Source organism: Sminthopsis crassicaudata, chromosome 2, assembly GCF_048593235.1.
Source record: "Sminthopsis crassicaudata isolate SCR6 chromosome 2, ASM4859323v1, whole genome shotgun sequence".
Taxonomy (NCBI): Eukaryota; Metazoa; Chordata; class Mammalia; order Dasyuromorphia; family Dasyuridae; genus Sminthopsis; species Sminthopsis crassicaudata.
The window spans coordinates 47,308,988-47,326,907 of NC_133618.1; the positions used below are offsets into that span (position 1 = coordinate 47,308,988).

The window sequence follows — 17,920 nt, forward strand, 5'->3', positions numbered from 1 at the left end:
TGAGCAGGCAAAAGAAAAAAAGATTCTTAATGTAAAAAGTTGCTATGATGACGAGGAAGAGAAAACACATTCAGAAGATAATAAAGTCAAAGTTACTACATTCAAAACCTCCAAGAAAAATAAGAGTTTTAGGCCATGGAAGAACTCAAAAAGGATTTTGAAAATCAAGTAAGTGAGGTAGAACGAAAAATGGGAAGAGAAATGAGAGTGATGCAAAAAGAAATAGAAAAAGCCAAGGAGGAAAAAGAATGCCTTAAAAAGCAAAATTGGCCAAATGGGAAAGGAAGTACAAAAGGTCACTGAGGAAATTTAAATTTAAATTAAATTTGAGCAAATGGAAGCTAATGACTTTATGAGAAACCAAGAAACAATAAAAAAAAAAAAAATTCAAAGAAATGAAAAAATAGAGAACAATGTGAAATATCTCCCTGGAAAGACAAATGACCTGGAAAATAGATCCAGGAGAGATTATTTTAAAATAGTGGTCTATCTAAAAACCATGAAAAAAAAGGGAGGGGGAGCTCACACATCATCTTTCAAGAAATTATCTTTTTTTCTTTTAATTTATTTTTAACACACATAGCCTTAGGAATCATGTTAAGAGAGAAAAATCAGAGCAAAAGGGAAAAAACATGGGATATATAAAAAAACAGAAAAAAGGAAGTGAACATAGCATGAGAAGTGAACATAGCATGTATTAATTTACATTCAGTCTCCTTAGTTCTTTTTCTGGATGTGGATGTCATTTTCTATCCAAAGTCTATGGGGAAGGAGCAGTTAGATGACACAAAGGCGAGAGTGCCAGCCCCGAAGTCAGGAGGACCTGAGCTCAAATTTGGTCTCAGACGCTTAACACTTCCTAGCTGTGACCCTTATTGCCACAGGGAAAAAGAAGAAAGAAAGAAAGAAAAGAAAGTCTATGGGGATTGCTTTGGCTCACTGAACCAGTGAGAAGATTCAAGTCTTTCATAGTTGATCATTCCACATACCTGCTGCTTTTGTGTACAATGTATTTCTGGTTCTGCTTGTTTCAATCTACATCAGGTCACGTAAATTTTTTCCAGGCCTTTCTAAAAATCAGCTTATTCATAATTTTTATAGACCAATAATATTCCATTACTTTTATATATACCACAACTTGTTCAGCCATTCTCCAATTGATGGTAATCTAAAATTATCAAGGAAAATTGTCCTGATAGTCTAGAATGAATAAAAATAGAAATTTTTTAAATCCACTAATCACCTCCTTGAAGAAGTCCTAAGATGAAAACTCCCAGGAATATTATAGCCAAATTCCAGAACTCCCAGAAAATATTGCAAACATCCCAAAAGAAACAATTCAAGTATAATGAAATCACAGTCAGGATAACACAAGATTTAGCAGCTTCTACATTAAAGGACCAGAGGGTTTAGAATATGACATTCTGGAGAGCAATGGAGCTAAGAATCATCTCCCTAGCAAAACTGAGTACAATCCTTCAGGGGAAAAGGTGCACATTCAATGAAATAGAAGAATTTCAAACAGTTGTGATAAAAAGACCAGCAATGAATAGAAAATTTGATTTTTAAATACAGGACTCAGGAGAAACATAAGGAAGTAATCAGTAAAGTGATATCATAAGGGATTTGATAAGGTTTAAGCGTTTATATTCCTACGTGGAAGGATGATACTTATAACTTTAAGAACTTTCTCATTATTATGGCAATTAGAAAGAGTATATAGACATAGAGCACAAGTATGAGTTGAATATGAAAGGATAATATTTAAAAAGAAATAAACTAAGAGATGAGAAAGGAATGTATTGAGAGAAAGGAAAAGGGAGAAGTAAAATGGTGTGAATTATTTTCTATAAAGAGGCAAGAAAGAGTGGAGGGGCAAAAAGAGAGGGAGGCAAGTGAGTAAACCTTACTCTTATCAGAAATGGCCCAAAGAGGAAATAACATACACACTCAATATGTATATAGAGATTAATCTCACCCTATGGGAAAGTAAGAGGGAAAGGGAATATGAGGAGGGAGGATTATAGAAGGGAGGGTTTATCAGGTGAGGGGATGGACAGAAGCAAAACACTTGAAGAAGGACAGGATAAAAGGAGAAGAGAATAGAATAAAGGGCGCAGGGAGAATGCAGTTAGCAATAGTAATTGTGAAAAGAATTTTGACAAAAGTTTCTCTGATGAAGGCCTCTTTTCTCAAATGTAAAGGGAACTAAATCAAATTTATTTAAAAAAAAAAACATTCCCCAACTGATAAATGATCAAAATATATAAAATATGCCCAAAGGGCTATAAAATCATACATATCCTTTGATTTAATAATACTATTACTAGGCATGAATCCCAAAAGAGATTTAAAAAAAAGGAAAAGGACCTATATATACAAAATATTGATAGCAGCTCTTTTCTCAAGGCAAAGAATTGGACATTGAAGGGATACCTATCAATTGGAGAATTACTAGATAAATTTTGCTACGTGATTATGATGGAATACCATGTGCAGAATGCTCTCAGAAAAATCTAGAAAATGCTTCATGAGCTCGTGCAAAATGAAAAGTACTATGTGCAAACTAATAGCAATGTTGTGGGATGACCAGCTTTGAATAACTTTACTATTTTCAGCAATACAATGATTCAAGACTACTCTGAAACAATAAACTTATGAAGAAAAATCCTATTCATACTCAGAGAAAGAACTGATTGTTTGAATACAGATTGAAGCATTTTAAAAACTATTTTTCTTGAGGTTTTTTTGGGAGGAGGGAGGTAATGTTTTCCTTTACATGTATTTTATGGAAATTTTTTGTATTAGAAAAAAAACAAAACCTTGGAAAACTTACTTTAGATCTCTGGACCACAGTGAGGTCCTTACCTCTAAAAGGGAAGGTGATCATGACCTTTGGATATATATGCCTTAAGATATGTCACCAATCAACAAGCATGTAATAAAGTCTTATTATGTGCCAACCACTGTGTTATTAAAGGCTGGGAATATAAGGAAAAAGCAAAACCAGTCCCTGTCCTTAAAGAGTTCCCAGTCCAATGGGGGAAAGCATATGCAGGAATCAGGATGTGGGGGAGAAACACAGAGTACACTAAAGGTAGCCTTATGGGGAGGATAGAGCAAGAAAAGCCTGCTGGGGGAGGTGCCATTCCTTAAAGGAAGCTGGGGATTTGGAGATCAGGAAGGGCACAGAGTATCACATGTGACACATAGCAAGTGAGACCCAGGATAAAAATGCAATTGAGTTCCAGAGAGAGCTAATGAATTCTGAACAATAGAAAAGAGAGTGGATTGGTGATTTCACTGGCTCCCAGGTGAGGAATTTCCCTCTATAAGGTCCTTTCTTTCCAACTTACAATCTTAAACAGTTACCAAGAACGATGTGAGATTGAGCTAATTGAGCAGGTCATTTGGCTTGATCAGATCAGAGTTGGGAAGTGAGCCCAGGTTCTTTTGACTTCAAGGCCAGTCCTCTGTCCACTAAGCCTTTCTTTCAGTATAGACAATTAACAGTCTTGATCTATTGGGTTTCTACTGGGTAGAATGGTAGGTTAATCTTTTTTCAGGCTCACAGTTAATAATTATTTATGGAATACTTACTATATTCAAAGCTCTATAAAATAAATAAAATCTTACACCTAAACCTGACTTTAGGAGAGGGAAGAGAATAAGCATTTAATAAGCACTTGCTATGTGCCAAGCATGGTAATAAATGCTTTTTTACAAATATTATGCCATTTGATCTTTGGTAGTGACCTAATTTAGCTGCACATTCTTTTTTCTTCTATTTCCCAGTTTTAAATTCTGAACTCTGCACTAGAAAAAAATGAAGCTAGATTATTCCTACAGGGCATATTCTCAGGACCAGGAGAGAAAAGAACAGAATAGAAAGAAAATGGGTTTTTATAATGAATATCATTTTGGGAAATAATCTTTAAACCTGTGCCAAATAAGAAAAGACTTGAGGACTAGTGCCTATTTGGGAGTTGTCTGTTCGTCATCCTGGAAGATATTAAAACAATTGTGCCAAGTACTTAGAGTGATTTGAAACAAATAAAAATCTTCCTCAGTGACCCCTGGAGTCAACATAAGAGTAAACAGAATTCAGCCTCCTCCAAGAGTTTAGAAAGACAACAGACTAGTGTAAGCTTGATCCAATAAACAAGAAACTCCCCAAAGCCTAAGTGATCAGACTGCTGCTCCTGGGTCTCAGTTCCCTGAGAGTCTTCCTCATCAGATGCATCACTGACACCGGTGCCCAGCATTGCTCCCCTTGCCATAGAACCCGTCATCAGCATCAGGTCTAATACCCAGAGACACCAGGCATTTGCCCATGTAATAGCTGAAATTTTTCAAGGCATCGGTAGGAAATAATAATGGTCTGCTACCCTTGTAAACTTCACCTGGTAGTTGGTACCCTAAGAATATTCCCAACCTGTCCTACGATGCAATTCTGACCTTGCAGTACAGACTTACTTCAGAAAAGAATCAATCAGCTCCCAAGGATCTGTTGAGCATAACAGCTTCTAGACTAAGTCAACACAATGGCCTTTGGGAAAAAACCAATCAAATCCTGATCTCATCTATGAACACAGGAGCCAGGAAAATGCTTTGCTCCCCTAAATTCACACACTATCTTAATAATCTTACGTGAGGGCAAAATAGATGTCCATTTAATAGCTAACATTTATATATCCGTTACCATGTGCCCAGGTACTTTGCCAACTACTTCACAAATACTATTTTGGTCTTCACAACTTAGGTCATCCTGGGGGCCAGTGCCCCACACAGACATGTATAAAACATATATATATAACATAAAACATATGTACATATATTATGCACACACATACAATATAAAAGATATGGGATCCCACAGTTTGGCACAGTGTCTGACATATAGTAGACCCTTTATAAATGAGACAGACTTTCATGATTGCATATATATATATATATATATATATATATATATATATATAAAACCTATTTTAAATTATTATATTTTTAGGGAGAAAGGAAGAAAATTTGAAACTTAAAAACTTTTTAAAAATGAATGTTAAAAATTGTTTTTACATGTAATTGGAAAAAATAAAATACTAATAAAAAAATTAGTGTTGACTGATGGATCTCAGAGGGAAGATACTACTAGCTGCAGGGTGGGTAAGATCTCATAAAAGTTGAAATTTGAGCTGAATCCTGAAAGGGAGAGGTGAGTTGAGAGGCATTCCTGCCAGGCAGGGAGCTCAGCCAATGAAAATGCAGAGTCAAGAGATGGAAGATTCTGTCCCAGGAGCAGCAAAGAAGGTCAGTGTTACTGGGTTCTTTAGAACATGGAAGAGCATAAAATGTAAAAAGACTGGGACAATAGAAAGGGGCCAGATTGTGAAGAGAAGGATGTTAAAAATATTGTCCTTTGACCTTTCTCCCTATTAACTTATCAAATTATATGCATATAATTAATCATTCTTTTAAAGTCAAGCATTAATAATCCCTATTACAAATGCAAATGCTACTGAAACTATTAATCTATTATTCCATTAACATCTCAGTTCCTCAAATTAGCCTCAGTCATCTGGATACCAGTAACAAGGAACAGAGCAGTTTTTTATATTTATGGGACCCAGGGAACTCAGTAGATGTTCTCCTTTAGGAGAACAAGTCAGGCACCCAAGGCCATAGCAGCTCGGAGCAGCAAGTCATCTTCTGGACTACTTAGCAGTCATGGAGACACAGCCTGGAGAGGAGGATTGAGTGCCATATGGAACCAGCCAGCCTCTTGGTATAGTGAGGGAGGAGCACAGAGAAGCCATTTATGTAGATGCCCGGGGGAAGGATCCCAGTGTGTGTCACAAGGAAGGGCCTGTTGCAGTGGATGGCTGAGCAGAGGATTCAGTGAGTTGGATGGGAGAGAGAGTGTGGCAGTGTAGGTAGGTCTTGACATGGAGTGGGAAAGCTCTGAAGAATCCTGCTGAGGGATACAGGTGTCCATAAATAGAAGTGGTTGGACAGACCAAGTAGACAAGGGAAATCCCATGAGATCTTAGGGGCAGAGACAAGGAAGACTACTCACTTGAATTTTTTGCCAAGGGAAGGTTCTCTGACCTTTAGAAGATTAACTGGGAGTGAAAGAGTTGCCTACTTAATAATACTTTCTCTAAATTCTGATATTTACCTTAACTGAATACATTTAGAAAGGAAAAAGAAAAGTCTCAAAGTCTGAAAAGAGCAAAAATAGAATATATAATAAATAACTTAAAAATAAGTGTTCAAATTGGCCTACAAAAAAAAAAAAATCAATCCCTCCTCCACCTAATGTTAAACATATACACACATTCCAAAAATACAAAAACAAGGCAAAATACCCTATAATTTTGTCATTATCTAAATTGTGTATGTGTATTCCATGTACGACTGGCAATTCTGAAATGGGAACCCCAAAACAGAGATATTAAAAAGGTCCATCCTCCAAGAAAAACATAAAGTAAAGAATGTCGAGCAATTGAGAGGAAGGCCTCGCCTCCATAATCAGTCAACAAACATTTATCAGCAGCTTATTCTGTGCACTGGGGATATAAAGAAAGGCAAAATCACAGTCTCTGCCCTGAAAAAGCTCAAGTTCTAATGGGGGAGAGAACATGCAGTGTTCACACTCTAGAGATAGACATGCACATTTATTTTCCTCTAGATCTCAATGAGAAGTCCCCAACAGCAAGGCTTCTACAGAAGGTACGGTGGGAGCAGAGGCCAAGAGGGAGAGGGGAAGAGAAGGACCTTCCAAGCATCAATCGGCTGGAGCGGGAAATGAGGAACAGAAAAGGGGCCAGTGGAGTGAGGCACACCGAGAGGTTGGGGCTGGAAAGGCAGTAGGAGGGAAGTCTGTGAAGGGCTGTCAGTGTTCGACAGAGGAGTTCTTACTTGATCCTACAGGTAACTGGAATTGGAATTTCTTAATTAGGGAATAAAATGGTCAAATTGGGTTTTCAGGAAAATCACTGACAAGTGAGTGGAGGATGGACAAGAGAAAAATACTGACGCAATTCCTTTCCCAATAGGACAAAATGTAGGGAAATACCTGAATAGATTCTCACCAATGAAATGGATTGTCTCTATATCTCTACCTGCTTAATTCTTTTCAAGAATCTCCTATCCTCTTCCTGGATCTCATTTTTCTTCTTCCAACTAAAAGCAGTCCTTTCCTACCCAACGTCATCCATCCTTATTTGAGCTTGACTGTATCATTTATCATTATTCCAACTTGAATTTCAATTATTTATGTGTATGTTTTATTCTCTTTTCAGCTGCCTTGCTACTATATCCTAAGGTTCCCCAGGGTTTACCATCTGTCCTGCTGATATGCCCTCCACACACACAGGCTTTGTCATCTGACTGGCTAATATACCTATAAAATCCTTAGGCCTTCCAATTTGTTCCCTAAGGACCACCTAGTCTTTCTACCTGCCTTGAAGTTGATTTTGATGAATGCTTGTTGAACTAAATTGAAGCAAAAACTAGCATTTCAAGAATCAGAATCTTCAAAAATGAATTTTATTTCACTGACAGAAAGCTCGATGTCAATTACTGAGTTTATTCTAGTATAGACTGGGATAGAGTCAGATTTAAGATCACTTGAATGAAAATGACTCCTCGTGGCATTTGCCTACCCTAATGCAATTGATCATTGATATACCTAGGCATCTTAAAGGCACTCATCTTTGAAAGTGGCTGGAAACAAAGCATCTACATTATACTGAATATGATAATAGTACCAGTTTTTAGCTGGGGATCTTCAAAGTAGCTACAGTCCTAAAAAGCCAGAAAACCAGGAGGGTCAGTATCTTCGGTTAAAGCTGTCTCTGGACAACAATGAAAGGAAAAAGAACTGGATTCTAGATGGCCCTCAGAACAATTGCTATTAAGATGTTATGTATAACCACCAAAGCAGAACAAGACTTCTAAGATAGTCTGTGTCTAAGTCTGAAATATCAAAGGAACAGCAAAATAACTCCCATCTATAGACCTGTTTGGGTTTATATCAGGCTTTTCTCAAAAATTATGTCAGTGCTATGGATAAAGGGAGACCTTCATGACCAAACAAAAAACAGAGAGGAATATAGGAATTAAAATAAATAATTCTAATTAGATTAAAATTTAAAACTTTTTACACAAACAAAACTAATACAGCCAAAATTAGAAAGAAAGCAAGAAACTTAGTAGGGGGAGTGAATTTATAGTGATCTTCTTTGGTCAAAACCTCATTTTTCAAATATATAGGGAACCAAGCTAAATTTACAAAAATAAGAACTATTTCTCAATTGATAAATGGGTCAAGGGATATGAACAGACAGTTTTCAGAAGAAGAAATCACTTATCAATGGTCATGTGAAAAAATACTCTAAATCACCAGTAATTAGTGCAATATAAATTAAAACAACTTTGAGGTTACTTCCCACCATCAGATTGGCTAACATGACAAAAGAGAGGGGATGTGGAAAGTGGAGGACACTAATGCACTGTTGGTGGAGTTGTAAACTAGTCCAACCATTGTAGAGAATGATTTGGAACTATGCCCACGAGGACATAAAACTGTGCATATCCCCTTTAAAAAAAAAAATCTTAGTTAATATTTTATTTTTTCCAAATTATATGTATAAATAATTTTAACATTCTTTTTTTCCTCTAAATTATGAGTTTCAAATTTTATCCCTCTTTTTCTTCACCCCCTGGCACTGAGAAGGCAAGCAATTTGATATAGGTCATACATGTGTTTCTATCCCAAAGAGATCAAAGGAAAAATGAAAGGCTCTATTTGCACAAAAATATTCATAATAACTCTTTTTATGAGGCCAGAGAATAGAAAATTCCCTATCAACTGGGGAAAAATACCTGGGAAGACTTATCTGAGCTGATGAAAAGTGAAGTGAGCAGAGCCAGGAGAACACCATATATAATTATATCAATATTATAATAATGATCAGTTGTGAATGACTTAGCTACTTTGATCAAAACAATGATCCAAGACAATTCCAAAGAATTCATGATGAAGAATGTTATCTATCCCCAGAGGAAGAATTGATAAAAGTTTAAATGAAACAGAACTACATATTTTTTTCATTTATTTTTCTTCCTTTTTTTCTCCTACAACAAGACTAATGTGGAAGTATGTTTTGTATTAATTCATATATATAATAGGTATCATATTGCTTGTCTTCTGAAAGGGCTGGGGGAGGGGGAAGGGAGGAAGAAAGAAAATTTGGAACTGAAAATAAACTTTAAAAGAAAATCCAAAACAAGAAAACCAACAACTGCTTTCCTCATCACAATTCCAGGAAACACAGGTATTATTATTCCTATTTCAGGGAAAAGGTAGAACCTGGCTCTAAGATTTCACTGTTATCACCGAAATAAGGAAACTACCTCTACTGGAATAGTCAAGTAATGACAGGATATGAGATTGGCAGGAACTTAGCCCAAATTTTCCTGATGTAATCTATAATTTCAACTTGTCTCTTAACAACTGAAGAAACTGAGGCTGCAAAGTAAAATTATTTTACATAAGCCAAGAATGTCTTATCCCAGATCCAACCCCCCAGTCTTTGTACTTCCAGTTGTTCTGTTCCCTTTAGGTAGAAGTTTGAGATCAAATGAAGTCCCCAAGAAATAGGAGGAATTTCCTACTCTCTTAATCTGTGGGAAATCCTTCTGAGGCAGGATTGTTCACCCAAGTCATAAAGAATGCTCCTTAAAATGTTCATTCCCATTTCAAATGAAGGTAGGGAAGTAAGTCATATCTTTATTTTCTCCCATTTTACCTCCTAATAAAGCTATCCTAATTTATACAACTTACCTGAACAGCTCCTCCCAAAATGGCAGCCACCAGTCCCATTGACATACTCAAAGTCTGTGCTTCCACAGTACTCTCTAGCTCTTGGGTTAAGCTGAGACATGCTCTTTTCAGTGTTGCTGCGACAAATTCCACCACCTGCCATAGAAAAGAAATTTAAAATCACTGGCAGGTTACAAAAATATTCCTGAAACTCTAGTTAAAAAAAGGCAGCTATAAATCTATTAACTGCCTTTAAGCAAAAAATATTTTGCAGGAGTAGACAATGAACTATCGAGCAGAAGGAAGTAAGAAGTCAAGTCAACAAGTATTTATTAAGCAATTATTCCAGACCAGGAACTGTGTTACTAGAGTATAGAACAACAGTTATTATAAAATGCCCCTGGGTTGCAAAATATCAGAAGACATGACAGCAATATCTTATTTTTATGTAACACTTTGAATTTAATATACAGAGCAATTATCACCTTTGTTGCCTAGTCAATTTTAGCAAGACATTTCAAGTAAAAGACCAAAAAAGCTCCTTGTCTCGGGAGATGTCAAACATTATAAACCTTATTAGCAAAACCCCTTTCAAGTTTGTTTGAAAGGGTTTCAAGACAAAGAATCAACATAAAATCCCTTTCACAAGTTTGTGTGTACCCTACAGCCTTCAAGGTATAAAACAAAAGATTAATAACTTTTTTTAAAAATAAGCAATCAAACACAGTAGACCAGTATTAGATAAACCCAAGAACATAAACCACTGGAGGAAAGATCCAACTGGTTAGTTTTGTTATTTCCTTTACCTCCAAACAGATAAAGGAACTAAATTTGTTAACTTGGAAATAGGTGAGAATAGGAATGAGGAAACTAAATAATTGAAAAGTAGGGATATTGAAGAAGTCCCCTACAAAGAAGTCAGGAATTGGGGAGGAGAAAAATACTGAGCCAGACACTATACTCACTGACTACAAGAAGAGAGGATATTCTAGAGGTGGCTGAATAATGGCCATCTGGATATGAACTGGGTAATAAATTTGAATAATGGGAACTTCAAGAAGGAGAGATGATGTTGAGTATGTGTAGAGCGAGAATCTGGAAAGGACATGGGAACATGGAGCATGCTCATTCCCCCATGATGACCACTGAATCAGGGGACTCATAAGAATATGGATAGTATAGAAAAGAATGTTAAAGGAAGCCGTGTAATCAGGAGGGAGCCAGGCCTCTGTGAATACAAGAAGATGGATCCATAGAAGTGAGAAAGGAAGAGGTTTAACATAAAAGAAAACTTGATAATTATGGAGCAGGCAGGAAAGCAGATAGATCTGAAATGGGGCACTAGGCGATGGTTGAGGAATGAGCTGAATAGGAGGAAGGAAATGTTAGAGGAGGGAAGCAGGATTTATGCTTCCACATCCTGGGGTTCAGAGATTCTGTGACAAGGAGAATCTAAAGTTGTGGGGATGCTAAACCTTGAGGAGAGAGTCCAACAGAGTATCAGTCGCTGGCCAGAGAACCACTGAGGGGACATGTGATGAGACTGCTTGCATTCCTCCCTTGAAGTCCAATCCAGAGGCAGGTAGTGATAGTTTCATCCTCTGAAGCCCTGGGAGTCCCACCTCGCAGCAGGCAGGGACATGAGGAGGCATGGGGGTCCCATCAGGAGGAGCCAGGACAGGACGGTGTCTTGCATGTATTACAAAAGGCTGGTATGAGGAAAAAGAAAGGTGTCTTGCCCTTTACTGTTATCCTATTGTCACTATCCTTTTATAAAGTGTTATGGATGAAGGTATAAGATCAGGTTATAGCAGCACTATACTATTTCCATTTCCAGAAATACTCTGAAGCAAAGATCTTTGGTTTGGGTAATAAAACCTCTAGAGAGTTCATGTCAATACAGTAGGGAAAAATCATCTGGGGGGAGGATGAGTTAAGGATGAGTTAATTCAGAGAACGAATGTTGGAGAAGCAGCCATCAATATTATTGTTTTTAGAGAGGTAGAAGGTATAAGAGTTGATGGGTGAATACAAATTTTTTTATCAGGAAACATAATAGAATGCTGCCTGGTAGATAAAACTGGGATTTCAAAATTTTCAAGTTACATGCAAGGCCATACAGTTCATTCTGGTCCTTAATTTATCCCAGACCCATCAGTTTTAAAGAACCTCCAAGGTCATTGCTGAGGATGATGCTTCTCTGAACAAGAAGGGCCTGTAACAGGTCCACTGCTGGACACCTTATGCACAACAATGTTCCATGGCTCAGGCCAAGAGATGCCTCTTTGCAACTTCCACTCATTACTCTTGGTTCTCAATCCAAAATGGGCTCTCTTGAGAGCCCTCCAAAAACCTGGCAAGAGACCTTATGTCCCTTCCCACCCCAACTCCTTCAATTCCCTCCTATGGCCCAGCTCTGAGTCCTGCCATCATACCACAGGCCCTCCTTTAGATCCTCTCTAGATGATCCATGTCCTCCCTCAAATGTGATCCCCAGGACTGGGCACAATACCAAAATCTGTTCCTTCCCTCACTCTGAATACTTTGCCTCTCATGATGTAGCCCAAGACTACATAAGCTTTCCAGTCTACATTCCTGCATTTTAGCTAGTATTTTGTGAGTATTTGTTACATTATTAATTGTGCCTTATTTTTAAGTCTACATTATTGTCTTACTGTGATAGTGGTGAGAATTGCATATTTACATTAGAGATATAATGACAGTTTCTAGACCTTTCAACCATTGGATAAAGTATGGAATAGCATTTTTTCTTGTTACCCTCCCAAGATCTCATCTCTTCTAAGAACTGGCTAACTATGCTCCCAAAACTTCCTATATGCCTAGAAATATAGATTTGAATTGGTAAACTTCTTATAGTATTAATTTGCAAAGCAAATGTTTCCTTAGAACATTTTCAAATATCCTAGGAGTAAGTGGAGATAAAAATTAAATGAGCATAATGTGAAGAGGAAAAGTTATTTAAAAATCTAAAGAACTGTTATTGTCATTAGTGATAATGAGAAATCAGATTTTCTAGAACATGCTTAGGAGTAATAATTTCCCACATTTATATGTTGTTTGGTGGCTTTACAAAACACTATCCTAACAGCAAGCCTATTACATGGTTAGCTGCCAGAATCATTTACTCCTCTGAGAGAAGAGGAAAGGCCATCAGTGACAAGCATTTCTGACACTTCCCTGTCCCCTCCAGGACTCTTTTCCCAACAAGCCAGCCTAGGGGCAGCTGAGTGTGCTCCTCTGGCCTGACAATGGGCAGCCGGGCCCAGGCCTGACTGACCTGGGTGATGCTGGTAAAGACCGTCTCGGACATCCTCTCACACAGAACGGCCACCACCTGCAAGGTCAGCAGCTTCTTTTCCTGCTCTTCAACCAGAGCCCTCTGGTACTCTTCCAAGGCCAAGAGGCTTCTGTGGGAGAAGGGCTCAGAGGGAGGTTTGGCTTCATTCTCCACTGCTACATGTGTCAGCTCCTGGAAGAGCAGAGCAAGACAAAAAGTGGCCCAAAAAGCTGATGGAAACAAGAATTTCAGAGACTCAGACCTCTGAAATCTGAGTGAATTCGTTCTCATCATTATGCCTACAGCTCCATTATTGCTTAACAGATCAGTGCTGTGGTATCTAGCACTTACTGCCCAGGACTCTCTCAAGAATCTTTGCTATCATGCTCCCTCCATCCCTAGCCAGCTATTAGGAGATACCACATCTGCCAGGGCTCTGAGACAAAACCAACACAAAAGGTCTCAGGGGCCTACATGTCTGACGCTAGGCATTCATTCCTTCAGGTTTCTCAAGATGCCCATTGCCTGGAAGGGGCAAAACCTTAAACTCCAGGTCATCTAAGGCACAATTGAGATTAAAGGGCTCAGAACAAAGTCCCTGGGATGAAATAAAATCGATGGCTGAGAAGATGCAGGAGGTGAGGTGCCTCCCATGCTCATGAGGGGAATCCTGTGTAACTGAAGCAATGTCACATCAGAGGGGATCCCACCTCCTGTCGCTCCAACCTTCTTCTCCCCACGGATGCTCCAGGAGCACTATGTCTTCCTCCCACAGGACAGGGAAAGGGAGAGCAGGAAGACAGCTATGGAAGCATCCCCCAGCTACGGAAGACCTCAGGGCACAAGAACGCAGGGAAGATGAAGAAAGGGACAGCAGCCTTGAATCCCTCTGAGGAGCACGCATGGCAAAGCTTCTAAGTGGACACAAGAGCGCTAGGTTCTAGGGCTCCTCCCTGACAAAACAACAGACTCAATAACTGCAAAAGCACACAAGATTTTTCAAGGATCAATGTTGAAAAAAATTATCCTTGCATATGTTTAAAAATAAAAAACTTCATTTAAAAAAAATGAAAATTAAAAAATAAAATAACTGCAAAATTCTTACTGTCTTTGGAAAGGTCTTTTCTATCCACCCAGAGTGAATATTAACCCTGTGCCAGACAGGATCGGGTTCAGTTCTAAAATGAGTGCTGAGCCTATTGTGGAAAGAAGCAGAGTTACAGATGACCTCTGTGGGCTGAAGAAGGATCCTCCTCCTTCCCATCTAACTATATGGCTGCCACCGGTCTGCTTCCTACTCCAGCTGCTCTGGTAGTGGGGCAGGGAGCCCGTAAGGAGGGCCCCTGTGGGATGCCTCAGGGCTCCACTCAGGGATGGGCTCCTTGGGCGCTGCCACTCCATAGTGCATCTGACTCTTACCTCCAAGCAGCAGATGAAGAAGTCCCCGGCCAGGCCACTCTCTTGACACTGAGACAGCAGCTCCACCAGAAACTCCGCCTGGTCCTGCTCGGACACCACTTTCTGATACAGAACCTCATCCTCATCGCTGCAAGGCAGAAGACATTTACTGCATTAGTACTACCTACAGGCAGAACTCTAAAAAAGAATCCCACAGTCTAAAGCAACACTTTACTTCTATACACAATTAGCATCCAGAATGATTTCAAATTGGGGGAAAATTTCAATAACCTAATGAACCATACCTATAAAAATTATTTCCCAAAGAGAAAATTTAAACGATTAATTGTCAATAATGAAACTACCGACCTATAAACATAATGACTTGCTTAAATCTATAGAAATAATACATGTGTCCTAAATAAATACACATCCATTTATCAATAGCATTTATATGTTGTCCTAAGGACTGCAAAGCTTTGTCGTTTGCTTTCTCTCTATATACATAAATATATATGTGTGTACACACACATACACACACACACACACACACACACAATATAAAATCCCATGTGATCCTCACAAAAACGCTATGAGGTTGGTGCTATCATGATCCCCACTTTTCAGTTTAGGAAAGTGAGGGAGACAGACCTTAAATGACTTAACATGGGTCACACACACATCTAGGAAAAGCACATGGCTGGATTTAATCTCCCTGATTTAGTCTACTGTCCCACCTAACTTCCTTAAAACTAAAAGAATCAATCCAGCAGATAGATCCATTAAATCCCCTTACTTCTTATTTTCTAACGTCCCTACTCTTTCATTCCTAGGAGAAATGTGTTGGACTAGCCTCCTATAAAAATCTGAAACAAACAAAAATGAGTAGAAGGAAACAGAAGCTAAAGTCGGGGTACTCCCCAGGGAAGGGAGAAGACGCTTTTTCTTCCCAAAGCACATCAAGTCCCCATAAGATTTTTCCTACTCTCCTTCTCTGATGCTTGCTCAACCTTCTCTGTAAAGCTGCCAGGGGTTATCAGAGGACCATCAGACAGACAGAGGAGACCCAGCTAAAGAGCATGCAAAGGAAAAAAAAATTAAAGGGGTTTTTAGGGGAATTATCCTATTCCCAAGAGAACTGCTTCCTCCCCATCTTTTATCACCTCTCTCTGACATCCTGCTCAGTCTAACAGATCCTAAATCTTTCCTTACCCAACCTGTCAGAAAACTCCTCAATGGAGGCTTGTGATATTGGGGCTGGAGCAAATCAGGTACATAATACTCAGCCTCGAGAGCTGCCACGGGGCACTTTAAATAGGAATGGAAGGGGGTCCCTGTGTAATAGCCCACATGTAAACTGCAACAGAGCTGACAGGCAAGAGGAGGGGTCCATCCGGTGACTTTCCCAGGTGACTATTTTCCCAGTAGTTGAGAAGATGAAATGGGAATTTTTCACCCTGAACTGGGATCACAAAACCCCCCAGCTCCTGAGAATGGGTATTATATTCACTGTTATGACCCTCAATTGTTTACCAATATCAGCACTCTGAGGTACACTGGTCCATATCTACAACTACTAACTCTCCAAAATCCAACTGTCTTAAGTGGGAAAGATACTTTTTGTTTAGCAATGTGAAAAGATCAGTTAAGATTAGAAAGTGAATACAAAATCCTAATAAAACAATAGGGAAAATGGAAGTAGGTAGACTGTGCCCATTATTCAAAAGATTTTGGAAAGGGTCCTGGGAATAGCACTATGATTTCTGTCACAAATCTCCTACAAACTTTTCATAAGGGAGTAAGAAGAGGATTCTTGCAAAAAATCTATGTATAATTTATATCCCAAAGAGATCATAAAAGAGAGAAAAGGACCCACATGTGCAAAAATGCTTGTAGCAGCTCTTTTGGGAGTGGCAAGAAATTGGAAAGTGAGTAGATGCCCACCAATTGGGGAATAAGTGAATAAGTTATGGTATATGAATGTAATGGAATATCATTGTTCTATCAGAAATGATGAGTACGATGATTTCAGAAAAGCCTGGAAAGACTTATATGAATTGATGTTGAATGAAGTGAGCAGAACCAAGAGAACATAGTACAAAAAAACAAGTCTATGTGATGGTCAATTGTGAAAGACTTAGCTGATCACAGCAATACAGTGAGCCTGTGATCCATAGACTTGGGATGAAAAATACTACCTGCATTTAGAGAAAGAACTATGGAGATTGAATGTGGCTTGAAGCATATATTTCACTTTTTTCTTTCTCATGGTTTTTCCCTTTTGTTCTGATTTTTCTTTTACTACATGACAAATATGAAAATATGTTTAAAATGACTATACATGTACAACCTATATTATATTGCTTGCCATCTTGGAGAAAGAGAAGAGAAGGAAAGAAGGAAGAAAAATCTGGAACACAAACTCTTACAAAAATGAATATTGAAAAATATCTTTACATGTGATTGGGGAAAAACTACTGTTACGTAAGAACAAACAAAAAAACGCACCTTTGTTTATTATCCCAAACATTTGTGGGACTATTTTTAGAAGTAGAGAGAAGTCAAAATTTATAGTGATACTTTGCCTTGACAGGGGCTGAGATTTTTTTTCACCATTAAAATATCATAAATAATAATCAATTATTTCATTGTTAGCCAGGTATATATTTGATAGCTTTCATATTTACCTAATCCTTTTCGAGATTTATAATAGAGACATATGAGTAACTAGTTATAAGAAAGATTTTTTCTCCAAGTTTATTAAGTAAATAATAGCAACAGTTAATATTTACATATAGCTTTAAGGTATGAAAAATGTTTTACAAATATCTCATTTGATTCTCCCAATAGCCTCATGAAATAAGTGCTATTATTAGCTCTGTTTTGCTGATAACTGATCAAGGAAGGCTGTCAGAGTCACATAATTAAGGCATGATTTAATTCAGGATTTTCATCTATTTTATCCTGTTACATGTAAGAGAAACTGTTACACACTCAATATAGAAGAAGATAAGATTTTAAGCTATTTTTCTTCAGTCAGCAATATCATACTTCCCAATGAATATGTTTAATCCACTTAGAAGACTAGATCTAGAGTAATCTGGATATCTAGCTTTTGAATTAGTTTATCAACTACAGTTCTTTAATTACTCACATTTTCTCTAACTTATTAAAAAACCAAAAAGAAACAAAGAAAAAATTGAAATGCATTTAAAACTCTTCCAGATGTCTCTCTAGTGGTCTCATTATTTACATCTAAGTATAAAATTATCTATTCCTTGACCCAGTTAACACATAATTGGACACATATTCCAAAGTATTTGAGCAAAAATGTTTGTAGCAGGATGTTTCTAGTAGCAAAAAACTAGAGGCAAAGTGAGTATCCATTGATTGAAGGAACA

General features: G+C 37.9%; 1 protein-coding gene across 1 annotated transcript in view; it reads right to left on the bottom strand.

Annotated features, from left to right (window-relative positions):
• The window catches only part of TANGO6 (transport and golgi organization 6 homolog), a 190,183-nt gene that overhangs the window by 119,856 nt on the left and 52,407 nt on the right, over nucleotides 1–17,920 (bottom strand). The window contains 3 exon segments of the mRNA XM_074286127.1: nucleotides 9,845–9,979; nucleotides 13,122–13,313; nucleotides 14,541–14,667. Of these exon segments, the coding sequence (XP_074142228.1) occupies nucleotides 9,845–9,979; nucleotides 13,122–13,313; nucleotides 14,541–14,667 (454 nt within the window).